We start from the raw sequence: 26087 nt of genomic DNA, 5'->3' as shown, positions 1-26087 counted from the left end.
GGCAGCAAGGCTGGTTTTCCGCAAACAGAAGGTAGAGGGAGTGGAGACAGACTCCCAGTCTCCCCGCAACAAACCATTTAACCATCACAATGACTCTGAAGCTGCTAAATGAGGATAAAAATTCTCCTTTGCATGTCTGTTCTTTAGATGACACACAACACACCGATTGCCCACAAGGGGAAAAAAACAATCAGTCCGTAGGGTCAGGAGGAAGGCCGAAATGTTTGTGAGCATTAAGACTTACCTTTAGGACATAAAAGCACAACACTGATGTTTAGAAGCCTCATGAAAGCCTTGCACAATAAACGAGCTTCCAATAAGCCCCACGGCCTCTCCTCCCCCCACTGTTCCTCCACTAATCATGGCCTGACTGGCTGTCACGGTGTTTTTTTCCTCCTAGTGAGAGGTCATGTTGGATTAGAAAGCAGCCTGTGTGATATAGGTTACTGCACTGTGCTCGTCGCAGGGTGCTGGTGTGCAGAGTCACGACTGTTGACAATAATTGTGTTCAAAATATAAGAAACTGTTGTGCAGTATGTGGTGTATATTCAAAAATCTTGTAAAGGATTTAGTCAAATGATGAAAGAATTATTGTGTTACATTGCGATTATCAGTATTTATTAGTATTTTCTTTTACTATGTTTTTGTTTAATTTAGTTGCTAGTTGTGTGTAGCATGTTTGAGTTTGTGTTGATTAGTGTGTATTGGTTTGGGCAGTTACCGATGGTAACGGTTCACAAGTAACTAGATTAACTAGAGCGAGAGAAGCAGAAAGGGATTTCTTTGGTTCTTTGCTTGTTTTTGGATAATAAAACCACAAAAAATGCCAATAAAGCATATACTGTAAAACCCTCTCTTACACAACTTGATGTTTCACTTGTTTTTCACCCTGGAGAGCATCATCATCATCATCATCATCATCATCTTCATCTCATTATAACAAGTATAGATTCAGATTTGGCCATATGGGGGCACTACAATGCAGAATCTGTCTCTTGTGAAATCAGTCATAGATAAAAAAAGTATTTTCTTATCAGTTGATATTGATTCTAAATCAACTGAATTCAAATGAATTGAAGATAATAGGTTTCTTTTTAGTCATGCATGTCCTGTTCCACTTAAGTCTTTTTGTGTGTGTGTTGACATAAAAACACGTTCCCATTCCTGTAACCATGGCAACTACTTATTAGATTAGATATTCTGTCTTTTTTTTGGACTGACTTTGTGCTAATATTAATAAAATAATAGTAATAATGAATAAGGGGCTGCAATAATCTTGTTGATAAATGACTGGAACAATCCTGAGCCAGTTTGCTTCAGATCTCATTAATATGACCCTGTTATCATGACATAAGGTCAACACCTATCCTGCTTCATTAAGCCAGAGACAGATTTCATATGAGTCTCACACTAATAGTCAGGGGTCATTTTCCAAGCAGGTTTGTGTGAATAATAAATGGCTGGTTTAGTCTCAGTGGTGGAAAAAGAAACAGCTGCATGTTTTTGGTGTAACGTGCACGATGCAGACAAACTTAGCAAACAGGAAAATGGCCTTTTGCAGATACATGTAATGATGTAATGAAGAAGAAATAAACGGAAACTTATGGATTCAAACAAGTGTATTCATTTTTAATTCCATCAAATGGTGAAAAGTCATTTGATCGTTTATTTTTAAATTTCACAAACACACGGCCACGTCACGAGTGACCCATTTACACAAACTACGCATGTTTTCAAACCCTAACGTTTGGTGGTGGACTGGCAGTGTCACGTGACCATCATAGGCAGGAACAGGAGTGTTTCACGTCATCCACGTTCTTCTCAAGAGCAAATCATAAGAAGAATCAAATTTAAGAAATACTTTTATCATTTATATATATATATATATATATATATATATATAAATATTTAAATATTCATATACATGCAAAAAAAGTAACATGCACAGTAATTACAAATTTATACAGTTGTGCCGAAGCTTAAATAAAAAGGTTTGAACTTATTGAACTCGCAGGCCGCCTCCCATTTTGCGAACGCATAAATCAAAGAACTATTTAAAAAGTGCTCTTTTACACATTGGTGCGTTTTCGTCCCAGTGTTTACGTGATCAATCTCTGTGGATTTGTGGATTTACGACAGTTATATCTGCTAACCTGTATTGTCCTCTCAAGTACCATTATCAATAAATAAAATGATTCAATACAAGATGCTATATAGATATATATATCCATTTTAGATAAAGAAAGTGATAATATGCTTTTAATATGCAAATGATAATTCCTATGTGAAGATAAATTTAACAATAATAATAATCATTATATAAATACAATAATATAGTAGTTTTCTCTTTAGAAATAGTTTAGTATATGAGAGTGATTTATCAACTTTGGAATGAATTTCTTTGTACGTAATCTGATCCATAAATAACCCGTGGAAGTGAAGTTTTGGGGAGAATCGAGGGAGGGGAACTCACAAGTAACAGGACCAGTAAATCACATTAAAGAAGAGGAAAGTGAAGGGGAACAGGGCTCGGGCGTACAGATCGACTCTTTTGGCAGCAGAGGGGATAACAGGTTTAGGAGGAGGAGGTTTCTTGTTGTTCTTAGCCTGGGATTTGCCAAGAACACTGCCGGTATCAATGGGCTTCCCGTAACAGTCAAAGTTCGACAGCTCAAAGTCTCGCGGGAGGGAGCCCACGATGCTGAAATCGTTGGTCCGGAGGTCTGATTTGGATGTGCAGACCTTTTTGCAGCGCGTCTCCCCCACCTGAGAGCAGCAAAACAGACCAGGGAAACATAAGTCATTGTTAAATTCAGCTTCATTTCTGTTAAAAGCACATTTATCAAATGAGCAAAGATAAAGTTGTACTAAGAGTCTACAGGTGCTGCCGGCAGACCCTAAGGCAGTGTAACCAAAGTGGTTTAAAAGTGATGACTGAGCAGGAGACTTGCACTCCCCGCAGCGGTACCACAGTGATCACTGCATGTTTTCAAAATTCATCAGACTTTTTTGTTAAACTGACAAAAAGTAGAAACTTCAACTGACATTAAAAAAGAAGAACCAGCAGCAAAACGTGACCGGTTTCTTCTTATTCTTCTAATTATATCAAGAGAGGTGAGAGCTGAATGATTTAATGTCTTTCAGCTGGTAAAACAATACAATCCTGCATCTCAGACTAGAATATAAATGTGTTTATAGTCCATTCTAAGCTCAGGACTGTGAAGTCTGTCCTGTAAGGCTCCATGTCCTCCTCAGTAAATCTCTACAAGCTATGCACACCTTGATTTGGACGGTTTACTCTTTAATATTTGGTCCATTTCCACATTATTCTCTCAAGCTGTGCACTAGGGTGTTTTGATTCAACACTAAATCACACCCATAAACAGAGATTCTGGTGACACTCCACTCGTTTTATAGCAAATGAGTGTGAATTCACAGGCATTTACAGTAAGTTCAGTTACACCATATATTATAATTGATCTAACAGTAGACATTTTGTAAATACTAAGAGTAAAACATTACACCGTGGACACTCACAGTTTGTTATTTTACCAATTTAAAATGAAATCTCCACACAAGTACTACACAACACATGCAGTCCACACACATCCACCACCACAGTCGACACAGACTGAACTCTTTTTGAACCTCAGCCAGATGTTTGTTCTAACTCATTTTATATGTCTTTCCGTCAAATGAGCACAGTTTGGGGAGTTGGCCAAAATCAAATCCTAATTTAAAATGTACTGTAGTGTAAAGGAAAAACAAACTACCGTGTCAAAAAAACAACTTGTTAGTTTTCCTGACATGAAAAATCGTATTTGTAGCAGGTCCAGCTCTATGCATGAGGGTAAAAAAACAAACTGCGCCTATAAATCATCCTGCTGAGTAATTAATTACAGACTGTTGACTTTAGTTTTAGATACAAAGCAACAAGCAGTCGTGACTAATCAACATCTCGGTAATTGACAGATCCTCCTCAAGCACAAGAGAACGTGGTTATGGGTGGTTTACAAACCAAATCTTTCTCCTGCTCGTGTAAAAGTGCAGTAAGTGTAAAACGTGCATCTACAGAATCAACGATGTCTCTTTGACGTCACATTTCTAACCCGAGGTGAACATTTCATTGTGGCTGATCAGGATTGTAGGAGCGTCACTGAGCTGTTTGGATCTCATGACCACTGTTATGTTGTTACGTGAAGAGAACAAAAGAAAGACCTTTGCAGCCAGTATTAGATTTACTCCCTGCTCTCAGATACTGCCTAATAAGGCAACTCATACACCCCAATCCATGCTAACACAAACAACACTCTGTGCCTATAAAAAAACAGAATGCTAAAGGATGTAATAATGTCATCCAAAACAATCCCTTTCATCGACTTCCCCGAAGGCCTTCAGCGTGCACGGGATTTAATCAGACTATGGATGCTCATACTCATTGAAGTCATTAACCTCATTAAAGATTCATTATTTTGATTTGGTTTTGACAAGAAAATCTATTAAACCTCAATGGGATAAAGTAATCCTCTCCAATCTCCAAATGTGGTCTGGACCGACTGTGATGCAGAGGTAAATTAATTTCAATTAGGCGTACGACTGGAAAAAGCAGCACAAACATACGGCATGGGACTGTCAGACTCCGAGTCCTGACTGAGCCGCGGGGAAGAAGCACTGGCAATTCTGATAATTGGATTTGACCATTTTATGTAGATTAAATCTACAGCACATGCCTCGTTACTGGCCCTGACATAGAATCATGTACCTAAAGAGAGGCACGTGTGATGATCCACACTATTTTTCCTCTGATTATGGATGTAATGGTGATTTGTTGTTCAGGTTTTAACCGATATGTCCAAAGGTTTTTGATGCAAATACCTGGATATAAATGGATAGACAGTGTCTACATTCTATTGAGTCACTAAAATGTGTTTTCGTCAAAGTTTTGACATTTGGGATGAAGGTTTTGAAACCCAGTCCTTTATAGTGGAGTGATTGAGTCAAGTGAGTTCGCTGCCGACTAAACTGATGCCCAGAGTTACACCATAGGGTCAAAATGTAAAGATATGACTTTTGATAAGGGGGGAAATTTTAATTAATTATTATTTTAATTATTTGACACCGCTCTCACACACTATTATGGCTCAACCAAAAGGCCAAGAAGAAACAGCTACAGAGTTTGAATTGATGATTAGTCAGCCAGGACCTGATCTAGAGATTACAAGATATTGGTAAATGCAGCTGCCACTAAACGTGTCGTGTCTTGACTGATGTAAAAAGATGTAAAATACCAGTTGTGCACTCTCAGACACACACATACACACACACAGTGAAGTTATCAAACCAGATCTACTGACATGCAAGGTGCTGACATGAAGCGGCGTGCCTCCCGTCCCGTTGACAGTGTTGTTTTTGGCAGCTGAGATCTTCCCCGCAGCCTTCTCCCTGGACGCCATCCTGGCCTTCTCCGCCTCGATGCGCTTCGGGCTGTTGAGCATCACTTGCACCACGGCGTACTCCACCAGCGAGGCGAAACCAAACAGCAGGCACGCGATGAGCCAGATATCGATGGCCTTGACGTAGGACACCTTGGGAAGCTCCGAAGCCAAGGAGGTGCACTCAGACGACAGAGAGAGCACCGAGAGGATTCCTGCAGAAGAGAAGGAAGACGTGTGATCATGTCAATCAGAAAAGGAACAGAATGTTGTGATGTACTGAACATGTACTGAAATGATTCACTGTATTCACACCAAATCGTTCAAGGTGTTAAACGGGTGTTTCCAAGATTCTTTTTAACACATTCATTAAAAATAAATATGTCATATTTAAGATTGGCTGGACTTACACCTGACGCTAAAGTGAAAGAGTGTAACTGATGTGACTTTTCCACAATTTGGCTCAGTTTGGAATGTCACTCAATTATTTGCATTTCAATCATCACAAGCTGTGAAAGGCACCGAAATAATTGATGAATGAACTCCACTCCCACTTTTTTGGCACAGTTCTGTTGATGTAACATCACAGTGGGTTTAACTAAACACACCACAGCCTGTTGATTCATTTCCAGAGTTGTCATCACTTCTAAACATTTCTCGAGGGCTACATTGCATCATACTGGTGTAACGTCATGCGAGACAAAAGCATGACATTACACGAGGGTTTAACTGGCAAATGAACACATGATCTTCCTAATACTGAAAGTAAAAAAAGCTGCATTTTCTCCTCGGTAAACAGAACCCAGAGCGAGTCAATCTCCAAATGAGCGTCTGAAAACACAACTGCAGTCAGGATATGTGACCATTACTTTACCTCTTATGTTCTCCAACTGCTAAGAAAGCCACAGATTCATTTTCAGCTGTTTTCCTTATCTCTTAGAACAAAAAGGATTTACAGTTTAGAGATTCAGCCCTGCACAGCGGCAGCTGTTTCAGGCTACAGCAGAAATAATTAGAGCAACTCTTAAGGGGGTCATCGAACCACCAGTGAAGAGCTTCACTCCTTTTTTTCCCCCCCTCAGTGTAACGTTATACTTCAGAGACAATAAATACATCAGAACGGGGGATGGATTTTGCCGCTCATCAACGGTGGGTTCATGCAAGGTTCAGCGCGCCTAATCAAGCTGATCCAAAAAACCTGCAGGGAGGAGGCCGTCTTTCATTCATAAACAGTGAAAAAGAATAAAGGCGGAGAGCTTTGCGCGCCTTTTATCTACGTGACAATCGGCTGGCCAGAAACATCCGTCATTATATCAGACAGAAATGGACGAGAAAAACTATAATGTGACATTAAGTTAACATTTCTCACATTTCTACTGAAAAATATCCACGAAATACGTAAAACATGCAAAACACAGACAAGAAAAACAAGGTTATGTGAAAACATGGAATTCACACATGTGCACATGGGCACGGACACACACACACACACACACACACACAAAGAGCAATAAATGAGAGTCGTCTCACACCTGGGTGATGACTGACCTGCACTGATCCCATTTAGAGAGGAGTCAGAGGAGGCTTCCAGGTGGAGTTGGAGTGATGATGGGATGAAAGTGGTGATAAACAACTGGAGGGAGGATGGAGAAAAAGGAGGGAGTTGATGACTGAGGTGGGTGATTTTTGTTTCTTTCATGGAGCCGTGCACAAACTGAAGTACCTGTGTGATGTTGTTATGTAGGGGCACATTTTACACACAGGTTTGAACGGTGGAGGCAAAAGAAAAGGTCAGAAGTAGAAGTGCAAACACGTGGCAAGCATTTTATAGCAATGTGAATAAAGCACAATCAATATCTTCAGTATGAAAACATTGACCTGCACACATTTCATCCCCAAATGTCCACAGTCATTGTCCTAAAATGCTATTTCTGTTGTTGTTTGTTTGTTTGTGTATTGTATTTAGAACATAGGAACAATGGGAGAAAGGAAGTTTATAGCAAACTAAAAACCGAGCACCTGAACTATAAGGAAGCCAAATGGAGATAAACTGTTATTAGCTTTCCACTTGTTTTATTTTCAGCTGTAGCTTGCTTATGAGAAAGTGTTGCCTATTGTTGATTTAAAATATTAGTCTCACACAAAGAAATTAAGAAAATGTGAGATGTGATGAGAAGAATTTGGTTTAATGAAGTGAAAAATGGTCAACACAAACTTTACTCTGAGAGTCATAACTTAAACCTGAGCTGTGCCAACAATAATGAAGAAGAACGCTACTCTAAAGCACTCGTTTGAGTTTTACCTGTGAGTCATTCAGTACAAAGACAAATGGTCTAATAAATAAAAGAAGCACTGGCAGTACTAAGACAATTCCCTCCAGGCTCAGGTTAACAGTCCAGTAATGTAGCTGGACTTTCTTCAGGGCGATAGACACACCGTGTGCTTCCTGGTTTGGAAAAACAAAAACTCCCCCGTCATTAACTGGGTTAATAGGGATCAGGTGTGCCTCGTTAGCCCGTCTCCTGGTTCCCTCTGTCTCCTGATCTCATCAACCCATGCTGGACACACTCACAAAGGAAAAGACGAACCACACACTCGGGGGGAGTCCGTGGTTCGTCTCGTACCTACATATATTAAGCTGGGCTTCGTCTCGGCAGCACAAACTGAAAAGCTGGGAATATTTCGGGAACATTTTATGGGACTAATTGACTTTTTAGACCTAAAAATGCTTCTTTTAGACAATTAAACAGAAAAATCATACAGGTATTACCAATAAATAATGAGCCCATTGTGATACCTGTGCTTTTCCCGCTAAAACAAAGTGTCCACTGAGCTACACGCACCATATACGCCACAGCCAGTGGTCCCATCTGTCAATTACAGCTGTGTTTGATGATTTATCACATGCAGACCAACGCTGGACACTGCACCGTGCTCGATAGATAAAAGTTCTTTATGGTGTCAAAGTGATTGACGATGTCATGACGGAGACAATTGGGGCCAGTGATGTCAGTGATCCCTAAAAAACATAGAAATCCTTCAGAGAGGCTTTTATTTTTTATCGACGAGCCATTTTCCCCCCCAAGGCTTTTACCAACGGAGTTTTCACACTTAATTACCTCCGTGCCATGTACACTCTCACCCACGCCCCAGTTTTAATCCAATTGGTTACACAAGCACACAGGAATATTTACAGATCTTCCATATTGTTGAATATCGGCGGACAGAGGGTGGCACTGATCTGTGGACTTAAAATAATCCATACCCAAGGGGACCCTGGCAGCACTCGCGTCAGGGTTGATCCAGAAGGACAGCCAGGAGAGGACCACGATCAGCAGGGTGGGGGCGTAAACACCCATCATGTAGAAGCCGACCTGTCGCCTGAGGGTGAAGATAACCTCCACACACGTGTAGTACCCTGCATGAGGAAGGTAGAAGCTGCTTAACTCAGAGCAATTATGCTGTAGAACACAGGCTGCTGGCATGTTTTACACTTCAGGAGCTGGATTATTTTGAAAGAAGCAACGCAAGCAAGCAAATTGAAGGCTGTGTCTTCTCCCAAGAGCCTGTCTATCCTCATAAAGACCCAAACTAATGAACCACTGTCAGTAAAGTGGAAAGAAGGCAGGGAAAAAGGGTAAATGCATTATTGTAAGATGTTTAAACTCATCACTGGGCCATTTCTTGCAGTGGATTAATTTTAAATGAGCTTCTTTTGTTCTGTTATGTACAGTAATGAACTGCTGTAGAGAAGTCCATTAATAGAACATTGAGTTAAAGTGATATTAATATTATTAGTGTTAATATTGGATTTTTCCGGTCCTATAAGTAGTGGGGGGTATAGAGTATACAGTATGTCCTACTCAGAGTTTGGTGGCAGATGATCTTGTTTTTAATGTAGATGTGTAAACAACATCACACCAATGCTCTATTCTCTATATTATACCGAGGCGAGTCATGTGAACCTGCAGTGTGAGCAGTTCATCCCTGAACTGACACACGGCAGATGAAAGAAATGGCCCAAGACTGACTTGACTTGGTCAATTTAATCCACATTAGGCATTTAGAGCAAAGGTGGGAGTCAGGTTAAGACCTGCACAATTAGTAAGAGAGAAAAGAACAAAAGAAAAGAGAATTAAAAAGGTCAATAGACTGAAGAACTATAACTTCATTTCAGCAAACTTTGTCAAAGCTAAGACCAAACGACCTGCTTCTAATTCATAATCTGCTGACCTGTCAAAGAGCCTTAAAATAGATTATATTTCACAGTATTGCAGCCTAATATGCAACTCCTAAATGATCAATTTTAGTCCATCTCTGCATGAGTCGGTCTTCATCCTGTATGGAATTAGCGTCCATACGTCCAGACCTCGTAGTGAGGAGTTGTGTTTTTCCGAAGCTCGTCGTTGGGTCCAACGGGAAGAGCCAGAGTGATATTTAACTAGCCTGAGGTTTTCTGGACGAGCTTATATAAGGGCTTCCTATGTCGCAGAGCAGGCTCTAACTGGTCGTACACAGAGGTGATCTTTGTGTCTGGCCAGGTTGTCATGACAACTTGTTAAAAGGCTGACTCATTGCCAGCAGTGCGCCTCCCAAGTACACAGTCACTGAGGTCATACCCACTCTGTTTGGCTGATAGAGATTTTCTGTTTCATTGAATATTTTGTTTGTACTGTTTGAGTGTGCGTGCGGCATGTTACCATGGTAACAGGGCCCTCTCAGATTACTTTTATTAGAGGAATATTTTGTATTTCTAGCTGTGGCAGAATGTCAAACATTGGTAAATGTCCAGTGTGACAAGTCTATAATGTGTGATGTTTTTATTTAACCACGGGAAGAAATTCTACCATGGTTTCTTTTCCTAAACTTAACCCCAATTATGACAGAAATGCAAAGTTAAACACATTTCAACATATGCATATATTGTAATTAGAGAATAAACACAATCTAGGAAGTGAAGCCGATGTGGAAGTCCCTCAAATATGTCTTCGCTTGAAGTTAGGGTTAGGGTTAAGTCAAAATAATTTAAATATTTCATACTCTGTTCAGTGAATAAATTAAACATGGGAAACCCACTTTAACTCCTTTTTTTATCCTCCTACTTTTTATCCTCTCAGAAATCCTGAATGTAAGAAGTATAAAATCATATATTTACCTGTTCCTGAATAGAATTTGGTGCAGTTCCCATAATCAATGTCTTCGTGTTTGATATCAAACTGTGGCAGAGCAATGGCGTCCATTTGCACCGGGTCTCCCGTCTGCCACATGAACCGCAGGTCGTCTGTCGTGTAGCCAACTTGATGAAAGAGGAGTAAAGTCACACAAAAAGCTGGCGACCGTGACTGTAAACACGCTATATGCACGTACTGCACGTTTGTTTTCAGCAGAAATGTGTAATCACGGTTTAATGTAACTTATATATGGACACAGATGTGGTGTAGCTTCAATCCAAGCAGTTGTTTTGGGCATTAGCGAGAAATAGATTGAAGTTATTTTTGCATCCTTGAGTCTAAACTGCTTTGTAAACAAGATGAAATAACCACAGTCAAGCTCAATTAGCCGAGAGACTTTCACAGCAACATTAAAATATGGTGATTCATTCCACTTCTAAATGATCACCATTATCAACTGCCTCCAAACACAGGCGGAGAACTCTCCATCTATTTCATAAAGATACAAATGTGTTATAAATCATGTCTGCGTCTTCTAAATACCAACACGGAAATGTAAAACTCACAGCTTTCAAGTTGCATTTTACACCTTTGAGTGTCCATGGGGAACAAGGTCAGGTCCAGTGGACAGGACAGGGTGACGGACAGCCTGGAAGTGGGTGAAAGAGAAAAGGTTTTTAGCTTTTGATTCATGCTTTATTTATTTTTATGTACAAATGTGTTGTGTGTCACGTTAACACGTCGTAGAAAGTTTTATCCTCTCGTCTTCGTTACACAGATTTAAACAAAATATGTCTCAAAGACAATTACAGACAGATGTTAATTCTTCTCTCTGCAGATTTTCGAAAACCTAAAATGACAGATGGTGTTTGGTGAAAATCTGCTCTTTTACATGAAGCCCCCTTTGGAAATTAAATGTGTTTTCAATGAATGTTGTGCATGTCAACACTCTCGTTATCTTTAGAGATCACACTGTCTCACGGCCTATAGCCATAATCCTTAGTGACAAATGTATTCATTTATTCTTATACATTAAAAGCCTTGCTGGGCTAAATGTACTTTATTATGGAACTGGACAAAAAAACTGAATTGCCATTATCTTTCACTGAGATAATTGTTTGCATTTTGTTTGGAGGTAGTGCAGTTACTTTGTTGTTAGTGGTGTATCCATTTCAGTTCATTATTAACACGTCAAATATAGCCTGCAATTAACCAGAGATGATTTCCAAGAGAAGGACACCCTCACCTCATGCTGATGAGGACATCTCCATTACGAAAGATGAAGAGGAGGATGTTCTCCTGGGTGACATCGTGGAAGTTGGCACTCTTTTCGTTGGCGAAGAAAAGGTCGGGTTTCCAGAGACATTTGAACATCCCGGGGTCGACGGTGAGAGAGTCGGACTTGAAGTCGTGCGGCAGCTTCAGTCTGGGGTCGTTCCAGCGCTGCCGCAGGAAGATGTTGACTCTGTAATCCTGTTAGTGTTCAAGACGAGACATGGACCCACATGGTTAATGTCTGTGTTACTGACAAAAAGACATTTGTTTTTTATCTAAGGATCTTTGGTTTATTCTGGGTCTGGAAGATCTTAAACGTGCAGTGGAAGCAATGGAACTTTGTCCAACTTTGTCCTCACTTTATGTAACTTTGTTTCCTTGAGTCCAAGGAAACGTTTGCATAAATCGATATTTGTTGTTTTGTTTTACTCGTTTTCTTTTTCTTCGTTTTATGACCTTGCTCATATTGTGGATTTGCTTAAGCTCCTTTTTCTTGCTGTATTTATGTTTGTCATCTTCTGATTAGTTTGCTCACACTAAAGAGGCGAATACAAGGGTTTTAAATAAACATTCCCAAGGCTTTTAGTTTGAGGTCACAGTGACCTTGAGCTCTTCTTGAGATCACATTCACAAGAATAAGATGGACAACCAGAAAACATAAAGAAACATTTGTTGACAGTTGTGGAGTCATATAAATCAAGTTTACATTCCTTCAGTATGTTTTTATCTCTTGTGTTTGTAGCCTATGGACAGATTAACACTGTTTCCATCTTTGTGACATCTTTTCACAACAACTACATCGTACCGTCTTAACGCGCCGAGTGAAATTCTGCAGCTGCAGTAAAAATATCCACCGCGTCGACGGTAAAGAATGCTGCGTATGAGGAAGTGCACAATCCGAGGGTCAAAAGTTATCAATACAGCAACATGTGATACGACCACTTCCTCATTACTGAGCTTATTAGAGAATGTCCACATCTCCCTGTTGATGGAAAAGTATCACTCGGAAATGCTTTAGAACTATTTGTGTGTGTGTGTGTGTGTTCGTCTTGTTTGAAGGCCTCAAGCTGTTCTGAGACCAGGTGCTTGGAAGGACTGTTAATGCTGAACGTGAAGATGGATGACATGTCAAATAAAACCAGGAGAATCACATCTGTATCTCTTTACACTTGTGTTTTCAGTGCCATTGTCTGTTTAAAACGTGTTGTTAGTTAGTGTTGGTTAGAGTATAAATGCAGTTTTCACCTCTGTTTATACCTAAATATATATATATATATATATATATATATATATATACACATATATACAGTATATATATATACAGTATATACTGTACATATATGTATATTTATACACATTACCTTAAAAACAGTATATACACTGCATATATATGTATGTACATATATATATATGCAGTGTATATAAACTTATTTGTCACCCCAAAATGAAAAGAAATCTTAAACGTTTGCATCATATTTTAATTCTAATGTGTTTACAACAGCTGTGCAAGAAGAACCAACATTACCACAGAGATAATACATAAACCCATAAATTACATCAATTATATGTCATTAATACCACAATAGAAATAATAAAAGTGGACAAATGTGACATCTTATTTAGTTGGAGTCAATTTCAGGTCATGAAACAAAACCAGATTCATCCCACTCACACACACACACACACACATTTGTCACACGCTGAACGTGTACGGACGTGAAGGCGCGTTCATTTAACTTTAATTTCCACACGATTTGGTGAAAGAAAGTCCACATTTATTATTTGTTTCAATCAACTGAAAGTGAGTTCACCAAAGCAGTAGATGGTGCAAATGTCTCACCACAGAAAAACAAGGCCTGGGTTCTACTTTCCACACGTGCATGTGTGCAGAGATGTGTGACGTATATTTCATTATTGGCCCACACAGACTCTACATATGTGGACCAATCCACACGCACTTCCAGTTTGATTCTACACACAATCTGTGCGCACTTTCCAGTCCAGTGCAGGTGTATCAACTACAGTCATGGACATGTCGGAGATTAAGAGTCATGTGACCTGCGCTTCCATCTTTGGCCACGGTTGCAGAAATCACCACGGTGCTTTGTGTCAAATGCTCCTCTTACTTTATAACTTCACAAACAGCAAAACAAAAAGGCCTCAGTGATAAATGTGCACTGGCTATTATTAAAGGCAGATCCATCTATTAAAGTGATTATTATGGACACATATTTACGTCCACAGTGCAGATTTTTTTTTCATTGCCATACAAAGAAAAGTCTTACTAGAAACTATTAATATTTCCTGGGTTGAGATAATAAAAGAACCCAAACCTGAATGTGGTTATATAATATACATCTGTTCTCTTTTAAAGAAAAACTGAGTGGCAAACCAACCCAGTGGTTTAAGGACAGCAGGTTTGTCTTGAGAAGCCTGGAGACCATAATCTGACGGGGAGGGAGGGTGGCTCTTGGCATCCACTGTCAATCACACGACAACCACGCCCTAAAATAAACGTTTTTGTCTGTTTGACTCTAAATGGAACTTATATAAACGGTCATCATGATGTAATAGAAAGAAGACCTTAGACTGGGATTAAGCTCATAAACGGAGGAACATTTTTACGAACATAAAACCAGAATTTCTTCTGTCTAATGTCCTCTGATTATCACCTTTCATCATGGCCTTACTCTTAATTTGCCAATAATTTAAACCCATTTTTGAATCTCTTTTTTATTTCTATACAACTGAACTCTGGTGTCCAACTACACCTCAAGCGACAACACAGAGATAGTCCCTGCTGCTTTCCGCTGTCTGTCAGATACACAGACCTATTCCCACACCGTCACCTTCTCTGAAAACCAGACAAGGATATATATATTCTCCCTCTGGCTCGCGATCAAGCTGCCAGTGTTGCATTCGATTCCTGAGAGATTTAACGCAGCACCTCAGTGTAGTAAATGAGAAAAACTCCAACTGAGAAGTAGTTTAAAAAAACAACACACACACAACCACAATTTATTTCATCTTGCAATATCAAATTAGTCATCCTCTCCTGGCCAATGCAATCATCAAGTGAAAACACATGTATTAACTATACAGAGAACACACAGTGGTGGTGTTTGGCCGGGGGAAGTGTAAATGAAGAGGGAGGTTTCCAGGGATTGGATGCCCCACAGAGTGATAAATTAGTGAGAGAGGTCACCAGCTCTCTCTCTTTTTTTCCCCTGTGGGTTCATTTTATATCTACTTCACTTCTCACATTCTCTTTCTGTCTTTTTTTGTTCATCCCAGGCGAAAGGGGAAAGCGAGGAGTTGCCATCAGGGAGACCTTCATCTCTGTGTCTCCACCTCACATTTGGCTCTTAATTCTCAGTGCAGCACCTCTCTCCTTTTCTGGTTGGATTTCTTTTTCCGTTCCCTCTCTGCTCTCTTGCACTTTTCTCTGCTTCCTTTCTTATTTCAAGCATTCAACTCTGTCTCATTCCTTCTCTGTCTGATTCTGCTTCATCCAACTTTCTCTGCTCTCGTTCTCTTCTCATTACTGTGTCCTCTTCTCTTCCTACACTTCCATCTCCTTGCTGCACATTGTATCTCGCTTCCTTTTTCCCCCTCGTTTCTTTGTAACCTCCGCTTTTAAACGCACTCGCTGCCTCCTTTCTCTTCCCAGACCCTTATTTCTTCTACCCGCCATCTGATCTGCATAACATATTTTTATGATTTGTGTTTCCGTTACCTGCATATTCTGGTGTAAATCTTTTACTGATCTACAGCCTTAAAGAAAAAGGAAAGAAAAATCCAGAGGTAGATTTCATGCAGTCCCAACTGTAGATTGGAGGAGCTTAAGCTTTGTTCAGAGTGTCACTCTTCATGAAAGTATGCTGGAAGAAACTGATCACAGCTTTGGACGGAGACACTGTGCAGACCTGCAACATAACACTGAGGGCAAATATCTAACAGCGAGTAGTTCTCTGTGTTCCCGTTGAGAATGTGGTGTTCTGCGTCCAAAAAGGAATATTTCATTCTTTATTTCATAAGAATAATTTATTCTAAAATTAGCTTCTTTTTTTCTGATGTTAAATTACATCATACAAAACATGCAAAAAATTTAGGCCAAAAATAAAAATAAAATTTTTAGACTACACTCGATCAAACATCTTGTGTTTGAGGGAGATTACATCACGAAAGTATTGTTTTACTTGATCTTCTGGTACAACATTATCTTTGTTGAAGGAGATAAAGGAGATGATGAGCCCCGGAAAAAGCCACACTGTGAATTTAGTCACTCTGCATTAATTACAATTAAAGAAATTGTCACATGACTGAATACGTTTATTCAGAGACACCATTAAAGTTAATTGGCCCCTCCGAGCGGCTTTAAACGGAAACACACCAGTAAATGAGGCTCATGAAAAACCTTCAGGGCTGTTTCCTTCTATTGTTTTGTAGGTGATCGAGAATGGACTCACTGTCATCGTTGAGTTTAGTCTATTTATTACATTTAAAACTGCACCCTTTTTTTAATCAGCAATTAAGCCATCAGATAAATCAGGCATGAGAACCACAGTCTGCTAAATGGACGGATAGAGACTAGAATATTATGCTCAGGCATTGTTTCAGGAACTAGGCTGGAGCAGTTTTCTGCAGTGATTATCAAAACTGAGGGACTGAGGTGGATTCTTACCATGGTTGTTTCCTGAATAGAGCCAAAGCTGTTGATGAAAATGTTGACTCTGTCCTCCACAGGCGTCCCTGAATTCAAGAAGAGAAAATAAAAGAAGAGGCATCAGTGTCAGCGTGTTTCATAAAAACCATGTGCTTGTTTATTTATTGACAAATGTACATTGTGTCTGGTTATTGGATTGATTCTGTTACTGATCGCGATTTGTGAAAGACTTTATCGACGTTGCAAAGCAATAACAAAAATGCCCTCCCAGGAGCATCCCATTCCACTTCTAAGCTAACGCTGTAAACATTTATAGTGGCATCTCTCTCCACTCAGCCTTTTGCATAAACTAATAAAATCCTTGACGAATGCAGACTGCTCTGAATAAATTCCCTTTCCTTTGAGGCGTTTACTGGAAGCTCGGGAGATTCACACGGTGGAGTCCGCCAAGCAATTCACAAAATTAGTGTCCATGATACGGCGATGGTAAATAGCTCACACCTCAAATGCATTGCTGCAACCGAGGAAAGTAATTAATATTCAACAAACCCTTATGGTGCTACTTACAATTCTCTCTATGGCCTGTGAAAGCTGCTCACCATTTTACAAGCATGGACAAAGTACTGCACAAGGCACAGTTGAGGATGTAATTTTGGAGATTATGACATGGATGTGAATGGACGGGAAGATTTCAGCCCACCCTGAAATCAGGAGCAGATGTGTGGCCGCTGGACCAGTCGCGGGCGATCAAGGAGGGAGGTAAATTCTGCTCACAACACATCAAACACCAACTTCCCGATATGGATCCTAAGTCCAAGTGCCAGAGGATGGAAACTTTCTGAGGAGCGACCTGAACACTGACCCATCACTTCAGTTGCTTTTTTTTATGGCTGTTTGTGTGTGAATCCTACACGGTTCTATACTGTGATGTTTACAGCACACTATAAAAGCTGTACAGACGGATACTTGGCAGACAGTAAAGTATGGGAGACAAAACAATGTACTGTAGAAAGTCAGTGTTTATCATAAAAGAACCAGCGTTGCAGGAGTCAGATTGGGGTCTACAGTGGTGTTATTTGGTTGAGGTTACAAAGTCCAGGGTTCATACTGTGTATGTTTAATGAATGTATTTAATAAAAAACATGAATTAACTAAGCAAATACTCTATGGTACTCTACTCTTATGGAAATCCAGTTAGACTCGGGGGTTGATGGGCACTGCATGTAGCAAAACCCCCATACAAGAGCCTTTGTAAGAGACTTTGAAAATCCTTTAAAACTTTGATCTATGAAGGTGGATGTTGGGGCAGTGTGAGGCAGCATTGGTGCAGCAAGAAATTAGTGAGGGAGGAGTCTTATTTATTGATTGAAGCATGAGAATACAGTTGGCCAACTGTGAGCTAATTACAGTCGGGATGTCATGGGACTACTTTGTTCTGCATGAACACAAGGCTTCATGTGTTGCCGTGTTATTACTTGAGCACATATGACTTCAGTCTAGGCTACCACACATACTTGCTCTAGGAAATGCTGGACATGTTTTTATTCCACCTAAAGGCCACTGCAGTTTTTCATAATACCCTTGGACACTATGCATGAGGTTTCTGGTCAGTTGTAATATGTACCTTCACTTGTAGATGCCATTAAATCCTATACAAACTAAATAAATGTGATTGATTAAACATAACATTCTCTGGTTTCCTCCCACAGACCAACAATGCAGTGTAACACTCTTGTGTCTTCTGCTTCCGGTTTTATTTTGAAATAATTACCACTGCCTCTCGTTTCAGAGTCTGCTTCCTGTAAAGTTTCCCTCCTCTGTGATTACCTGCCCCGCCCTGATGTGTTTCACCTGTTCATCGTTATCCCTCCACCTGTGTATTTAAGCCTGTGTGTTCCCTGTGTCTGTTGTCAGTTTGTCTTGTCTACTGACCGGTACGCGTCGTCGTCTTTATCTAAAGATTAGTTACTCGTCGCCTTTTGACATCTTTTGTATGTTTTGTTGTCTTTTGCTTTTGGAAACCTGTTTTTGTCTGAGACCAGTAAAATGTGTTGTTTCTTCACACTGAGACTGTTGTTGAGTTGTGAGTCCACATCCAGTGTTTGTCCAGCTTCATATGCAGAGATTAATTGGACACTCTGGTGTGTTTGGCCTACAATGGACTGGCAACCTGTGTACTTCGCCTTTTTCCCTGTCAGCCCTATGTAATGAATGAAAGATTAATCATGTGTCATTTCCCGCACTGTAAAGTCATTTAAAAAATACATCAATACTATTATATCTTTGAGGAATGACAAAATGTGAACGTTAATTCCCAGTACCAACGCCGCAATTCATTAAAATATGCAAATATATGCAAAAAAAGAGACGTTTATTTTCCTCGTGTCTCATCCGCCATTGATATTATGCAAAGATATGTCCCTGCACTGAATTCTAAGGAGAAATACAAATTCATAATGTGCTTGTTATTTTTGAATTACGGCGACAGCAATGTGGTAAAAAATGTAAACTTAAAAAATAGACGGAGATGAATGAAGAGCGGGGAGAGACTTGCCTTTGAAGTTGGGCCGTATTCTGGGATCATAGCTGAGCAGTAACCTGTTCAAGATGTTACTGGTGGAATTCTCAGGCACTCGGGCCAGATCCTCAGATGACAGCTGTCTGCAAACAGAAAAGACAAGAGAGGCAACTGTAGGCACGATCACATTAACAGGTCACATTCCTGGCAGATGAACAGCACAGATGTACAGTCTGTATACTCCCTGATTAAACTGTAGCCTGAGTGAGCTACCAAATTAGCTTTTAAGATTTTGGACCACCCAGGCATTGTTAGAGAGAAGCAGTGTTTAGAAATGTCATGTTGTGCTATTTGGAGGCCTTCAGATCATTATCCCACAGAGTGAAAGACTTTCAAGTCAACTAAATCATTTATTTAATTTTTTTAAATCTGTTATATATAATCATTTCAAGGAATACTCTAAGCCTTTGAGTATTTCTTGAAATTATTAAGCTTTGGCACAAAAGGTACCACTGGCTTTATTGTTGCGGATACAACAATCATGTGATCTTTGGCATTTTGCATCAACTCGACTGTACGGTGGTCTTATATTAGCAATATTCCAATCAGTCAAATTCTAACATGTTCATTTTACTGCTCAAGCGTGTCTTGAATAAAACAGACCTTTTCCCAAGCAACATTGTTTTATTTTAACATGAAATCGTATAAAGGGAACTGGTGTTATCTGCTCTAATTGTATGAAATATGCCTACAAATAAGAGATAATATGATTTAACAAATATTGAATAATCTGTATTATAGTTTCTGATTGAAAAAGCAAACATTGAAATGTATATTAATGTGGCATTTTTATTTCTTCACAAGAGAAGCTGCCACATGACACATGATTATAATCTCTATTGAATTATTAGTGTTTCGGTTCGATTATATGACAGTTTTTAAGTCAAGTCATTTTCATTCCCACAGCATGCTGGTCTCCAAAGATATTTACCTTTTCACGATGGTACTGATACATGGATACACTGTTACCTTATTATTACCATACCCTAGTCAACTAATCTGCCGTGTGGGTGGCAACGAGTATAAATGCCTCGTCAAGACAAACGGCCTGTTTCTGTGAGTGTATTGTCTTTGAGACCAAGGCGAAACCTCTTTTCAGCCATCCTGGAAAATAACAAAAACCAGCTGCGTACTAGAAAATTAGCACCACAACATAACCTGGTATTTTTCAAAAATGTTGAATCAAACAATGACACAGAGGGAGAGTGAAAGAGGAGAAGAGGATCTGGCAGGAGAGAAAGGAGAAACAGAAAGCCTCCTTGTGGGTGGCAGTGAATTCTCCTGCCGAAGCACTTTATATATCATTATGTAAACCTTATCATGCACTGAGGATGAGTTCCTGTGATCATGTGAAAAAAACATCATTTCCATCCACTAAACCTATTACCGCTCTCTCTTCTTGAACAGACTATTATCAAACTGGAGCACAACAACTAAACTGGAACCAAGTGGTTCCTTGATCCACAAAGGCGTCCGCGGCACTATACACCAAAGATGTCACACAGCGTCGACTTGCCAACATTGGGACGACTTCAAGCAACTTTCAAATTGGAGCCATTTGTTATGATTTAAGGAGGAAGAGGGGGCAGCTCTTCAACACGGAGAGACGACGGACACTCCAGGATATAACGTTCTTTACGAGATGATTACTTCCAGTGCTGTGCTGGAGTAAAAACCTTATATATATATCTATCTATATATATATAGATAGATATATATATCTATATATATATACTGTATAAAGGCTTCATTTTAAGCAAATGTAACTGAAGCTGGTATTGATAAGTTATATAGTGTTTAATATCCAACTTTATTTTCTCTTTCTTGATGGCTTTACGTCATTGGAAGTTATTATAAAATACTGAAACAGTGACCTTTCCACATAAAGGGATAGGCCAATAGGAGGCGCTCTCTCTCTGAACTGCATTGCCATTGATCAAAGTCTCCTGTCATTGGTCAGATTAGCTCAAGGCTAAACAGAGAAGCAAGAAGTTGCCTTCACGCTCTGATCACTTGGTTTGCAACATGCTACGACGTTGTTGTTGTTATTATTATTAAAGTTATTAAAGCCAAACTATGACGCCTCCTCCAGCTTTGAGCTGGAATTCCCTGCAGCTGTTCAATTCATCAAGACAAAGGACAGTCTGTCAGCACATCAGGAAGCACTGACATTCATTCTGTTGTGACATGTACTGCATTTGTGTTTGGCAGTGGAGGTGATTCTGTATTTTAAGTACACTTCCAAGTGAACAACAAGGTCATTTTAGCTCCTGCGTTAATGAAGAAGCTAAAAGCTAAACTATCAACAATCATTGCTGAAGGTCAAGCGCGGGAGCTCCTTCTCCGGCAACAGGAAATAAAACTAAGCATCGGTATGTGACACCATCGCTACACACAGATGTACGTGCACCACCGCGGGAACACTTCATCACGTGGCAGTCCTTGAACTGATGTCTATGACAGGAAAGTAGAGAGAAAACGGATAACACACAATCCATCACAACCAAACAGCCGAGATTAACGTTCACACACTCTTCATGTCAAAGCAATGACATCAATCATGTTTGTTCCTCTTATCACTGACACATTAGTGACTTGGCACATGTTTTAATTACGTTAAAAAAAAGTGGAGTCAAGTCTATCTTGTCACTACAGTTTCTGAGTACCTTTAGTTTACTTTTTCGAGTTTATTTATCACTTTTACTCTCATTTGTTCAATTACAGCCATTTAACAATTGTTGTGTAAATAGATTTAGATACATTAGGAAAGGAAAGTGGTTGGAACATTTGTTATAATCAACAATAATGAAACATACAAGGTTTCCTGGTCTAAAAAGTAGATCGACCTGGGCTTTTATTCTCCCGTTGGCCTCATTCAGACCTGTTATTACCATCTGTCCTCAGTGAATCCAGTGCTGTAATAGTGCAAAGTACGATTGTTCACACCTGGTATTGAAACCTGTGACCACGTACTGCATGACAGAATCTGCCGTCCCACCCATCCTTTATTCAAATACACAAAGATGTCATGAAGAAAATGATGTTGGGAACAAGTCTGACTGTACAGATGTGTGTGTGTGCCGTCTGTATGTATCCATGTGCATTAGTGAGAGAGAGAATAGAGATGACAGGAGCTCGAGTGAATCAAAGTAACCATCTCATGTGTTAATATTGTTGCACTGGCTGCAGATAAATGGACATGTCAGCTCTCAGTAGTGGTAAAAAACAACAACAACATGCTGCAAGATCAGAGGACGTCAGCCCAGGAGTTGGTGTCTAATCCATCCTTAGGATGGATTGTTTCCTGCACTTCAGGAATGTGGATACACATGTCCCTCAAACCAGCTCTAACTGTGGTTTCTATCAGATCTGAGGACACTCAGGAAGTGTTCAGACCTGCACTGAGGAGAATTATCTGTCAGTGTGAATGTGAGTGCGACTGGTGGTTTGTTTCTGTATGTTGGCCCTGTAGGCTGAAGACTTGTCCCGGGTGCATCTGGGTCCATGTTGAATAGAAAAGCAGATGGAAGGATGGATGGAAAACACATTTTTTAAGCCAAGAGCCAAGCTACTTGCTAATAATCCCATACTTACGATGGACAGAAAACCTGCTTCCCTTTCTTTTTCCCCTTCTTTGTTCCCTTTTCTTTGGCTGAGCCTCCCTCTAGACAAAGGGACAGCACCAGGAGGAAGATAACAAGCTTCTTGAAGCCCATTCTGGTTCACAGTTGAGCCTGTAGACAAGAAAACACACTGTTTAAACCAGGAAAACAAGTGATTGCTTTAAAGTGACCAAAGCTAAATGGTGGCATTCATTTATAACGACCGCTTAAGACGCGCGGCCTTGGGTTTGTTGCAGTACAAATCATCAACATCAGTGTTGAATCCATTTCTTGTGACCACTGTGCCGCCTCACATGTGATGCATTCTCAGTTCCTCTGCATGCGTGTCACATACAGTGAACATCCGAAATGTGAATTAATCAATGTGACGTGGTTTAATCAAGCAGAACAAGTTCAAGCATAAATCCAATCAGTGGAGTGGTGCACCTGAATACCAATGGTCATCCAGGACTCGTCAGGTGAAGGTGACCTCTAAAGGAATGCTACCTCAATGTCCTTTTACTCTAGCCCGCAAAGAGCAGGTCCAATAACGCCTTAGCTATCGTGATGTTGGTTTGATCTAGAATCGCTGATGTTCAATCTGCTCAAAATGCTAAACCAAAGGAGATAATGCAACAGTGAAATTATACATACAGTACAAACACAGTTCCCTTCACGGGCAGTGTGTCTTTGCATTTCTTGATAGGGCCCATTAATCACAGAGCAGCGTTGGTACCCAGGTAAAGTGGTGCCCTTTCATTGCGTAGGGACACTGAGACCAGCCAGCAGCCAAGAGGACCCCCCCCCCCACACACACACACACACAGAGGGGAGAGTGTGTATTAACTGGAGCAGTTTATTGTCTAGACAGAGACTCTGTCCGTCTCTCGTTCTCATTGCCTTGTCCCAGTAACCTCCGTCTGTCTTCTCCTCAGCAGCACATTGATCATCATGTTCTTCCGGGCTGAAATTGACTCCACAGCTGAGTTCAGCACCTTTTCCTGTACATGCAAATACCTCAAACACCTTTGCCACCACCAAACTAGGTCAATATCACTTTATCGATTTGGAACTTTATGAACAGATATGGCAGCAGCAGCAGCCGCGGGGAATGATGAATCATTCTCGGAGGGAGGAGAAGCAGAAGCATCACCAATAATAACAGAACACATTTTTAAACCTACTTCCCAAACTTTTTTTTTGGCTCATTCGTCTTGGAGTTAAAAAAACGTAATATTTTAGAAAGATACATTTTCCCTAATTTGTTAATCTCACAGCAGATGAAGACAAAATAATGTATCTCCAGACTCACAGTCCAGAGCCAAAAAAACCCACCTTACTGTCAGTTTGTTAACACGTTGATTAATCGTTGCTGGGCCCTCAGAGCTGATTTAATGTAGAAGCTTAGTTTTATGTGAAACATCTCATCTCCAGCATACTTTGATGAAGCACCCAGACTTTAGCCTTTGATGCATCTGCTTGCAGCAGAGTTGAATTTTAAATGAAGGTATAATGACTTAAGAACCTACATCACAGTGCTCTGACATGAGTAATGATGTGATTTTGCACTTTTACAAGTAAACCTGATTTGACATGAATATTGTTTCCATGTTGCTTTCTGTATATTGTATATTGTTTGTTTGTGATTTCTTTATTTGCTTTTCCCTTAAACTCAGTTATAGTTTTAACTGGGCTCCACCTTAAAACATACATTCAACATCAAGCAGATTTAAAACCATACATCAAAAAGTAATAATAATAATATTTTTTATTTACATTATGGCCACAATAATGAATTGTCAACTCATTTTATAGAAGATTAATTGGTATGAAGGTTTTTTTATATATATATAATTAAAACAAGTCCTGATATTTCTGCTTTATTTGCTCCATGTAACAAAAAAGCTTGAATATCTTTGGTTGGTGGAGAAAATTCATTTGAAAACATTATCATTTTAATGTTTGAAACATTTCGATTAATCAAAAGAAAATATTTGACTGACAAAACTTCTATGTAATGTTTTTTTTTGTGTGAATAATATGTGACATAACTTAAAAGCCACGATTGTTCATGAGTCTCACGTAAACATTACGTGTGAACCACAGCAAACTTCTGTGAGGACACATGCACCACCTGACAGTTCTGCTGAGCACATGTCCACAAATTGACCTTGGCACTGCCTGAGTCAACTCTGTGTCACCGCTGAGGTACACTGTGTTTTACTGTCAGCAATGTTAAACTGCAGAGGCATCGTTTCACAACCGCTGATGGTAACTCCAATCTGCTCTGCCCCATGGGTCCAAGGTCAAGGAGCAAGTCTGCACTGCACACAACTACTTTTTTAGATCCTGGTTGAAAAACAAGTATATACATTGAATAAAATGTCATAAAATATTAGATTAATCAAGAAAATGCAAGTAAATGAGAACTTATTTTTACCTGAAACTAAAACAGCAGAGATTTTGCATGTGTGAATAATATTTCATATTCATTATAATTGTTACATCACACATTATGTAATGCAATTCATGGCACGGTTGCTCTTTTTTAATAAATTAACCAACGAGGAAAAATACCAGGCCTGCGTGTTCTGTGTTCATCAAAACACTGGGATGCAGCTCATTTCAAAAACAACCACGCAGAGACAGAAAGACGGACACACACACACACACACACACAGATAGAGCTCTCACAACCTGTGGCTGCACGTCGTTTATCGAACAAGAGCAAAGTAAGTAGAAGTGAGGCGTCAGAGGAGCATCGCACAGACGGACCTGAGTGAGAGAAGCACACAGGAAAAACAACGACCACCATGACAGAGAAAGAGGAGGGGGATGCAGGAGGAGGAGGAGGAGGATGAGGAGGACGGCACGTATGAACGCGCGTCATGTGAGCGCACATTAGGAGCAAAAATATCATTAAAGTCGTCGATTTGGAATGAAGCCACACGGCGCCACTTACCGCTCGACTGTGTCACCTGTCAGTTCTTGAAGAAAACTCGAACAGTGCCGCTGACTGTGCAAATAGTGGTTAAGACAGCCTTCCAGAGCCGTCGCTATGTTTCTTTTCCATCCTGATCCGCGCTCCCTTCTCTGACGCGACGTGTAAATCAAAATTAGAAAGAAAAAAAAGTTACATCTCGGCAAATTGCCAATTTTGTTTCCATTTCCTCGCGCAGCTTTGTTGCTCTTTCTTTTTGTTGTTGTATCAGTGAGTATATGGCTGCTGCCCTTTCGCCTCAGCTCGGGATGCCCAAGATGGAGGCTTGCGTGTACCTGTCATGCAACATGCGCAGTAGCGGCTGCTCGCAGCCTGAGCGCATCAGTCCTCGCATCAGCACCACGGACAGCCGCCCGCCTCCT

General features: G+C 40.1%; 1 protein-coding gene across 1 annotated transcript; it reads right to left on the bottom strand.

The window, feature by feature from the left end:
* Nucleotides 1-1608: 1608 nt before the first annotated feature.
* On the bottom strand, nt 1609-26087 carry glrbb (glycine receptor, beta b). Its single transcript, XM_058648994.1, has 10 exons — nt 25687-26087; nt 22717-22856; nt 19099-19205; nt 16563-16630; nt 11850-12076; nt 11170-11252; nt 10588-10728; nt 8698-8850; nt 5355-5647; nt 1609-2766 (listed from the first exon to the last, which is right to left on the bottom strand). Exons 2-10 carry the CDS (start codon nt 22836-22838, stop codon nt 2470-2472), a joined length of 1491 nt encoding a protein of 496 aa, XP_058504977.1. The 5' UTR covers nt 22839-22856; nt 25687-26087; the 3' UTR covers nt 1609-2469.

Source organism: Solea solea, chromosome 14, assembly GCF_958295425.1.
Source record: "Solea solea chromosome 14, fSolSol10.1, whole genome shotgun sequence".
NCBI lineage: Eukaryota > Metazoa > Chordata > Actinopteri > Pleuronectiformes > Soleidae > Solea > Solea solea.
The sequence above is the reverse complement of the archived record's forward strand: the minus strand, read 5'-3'. Positions and strand labels throughout refer to the sequence as shown.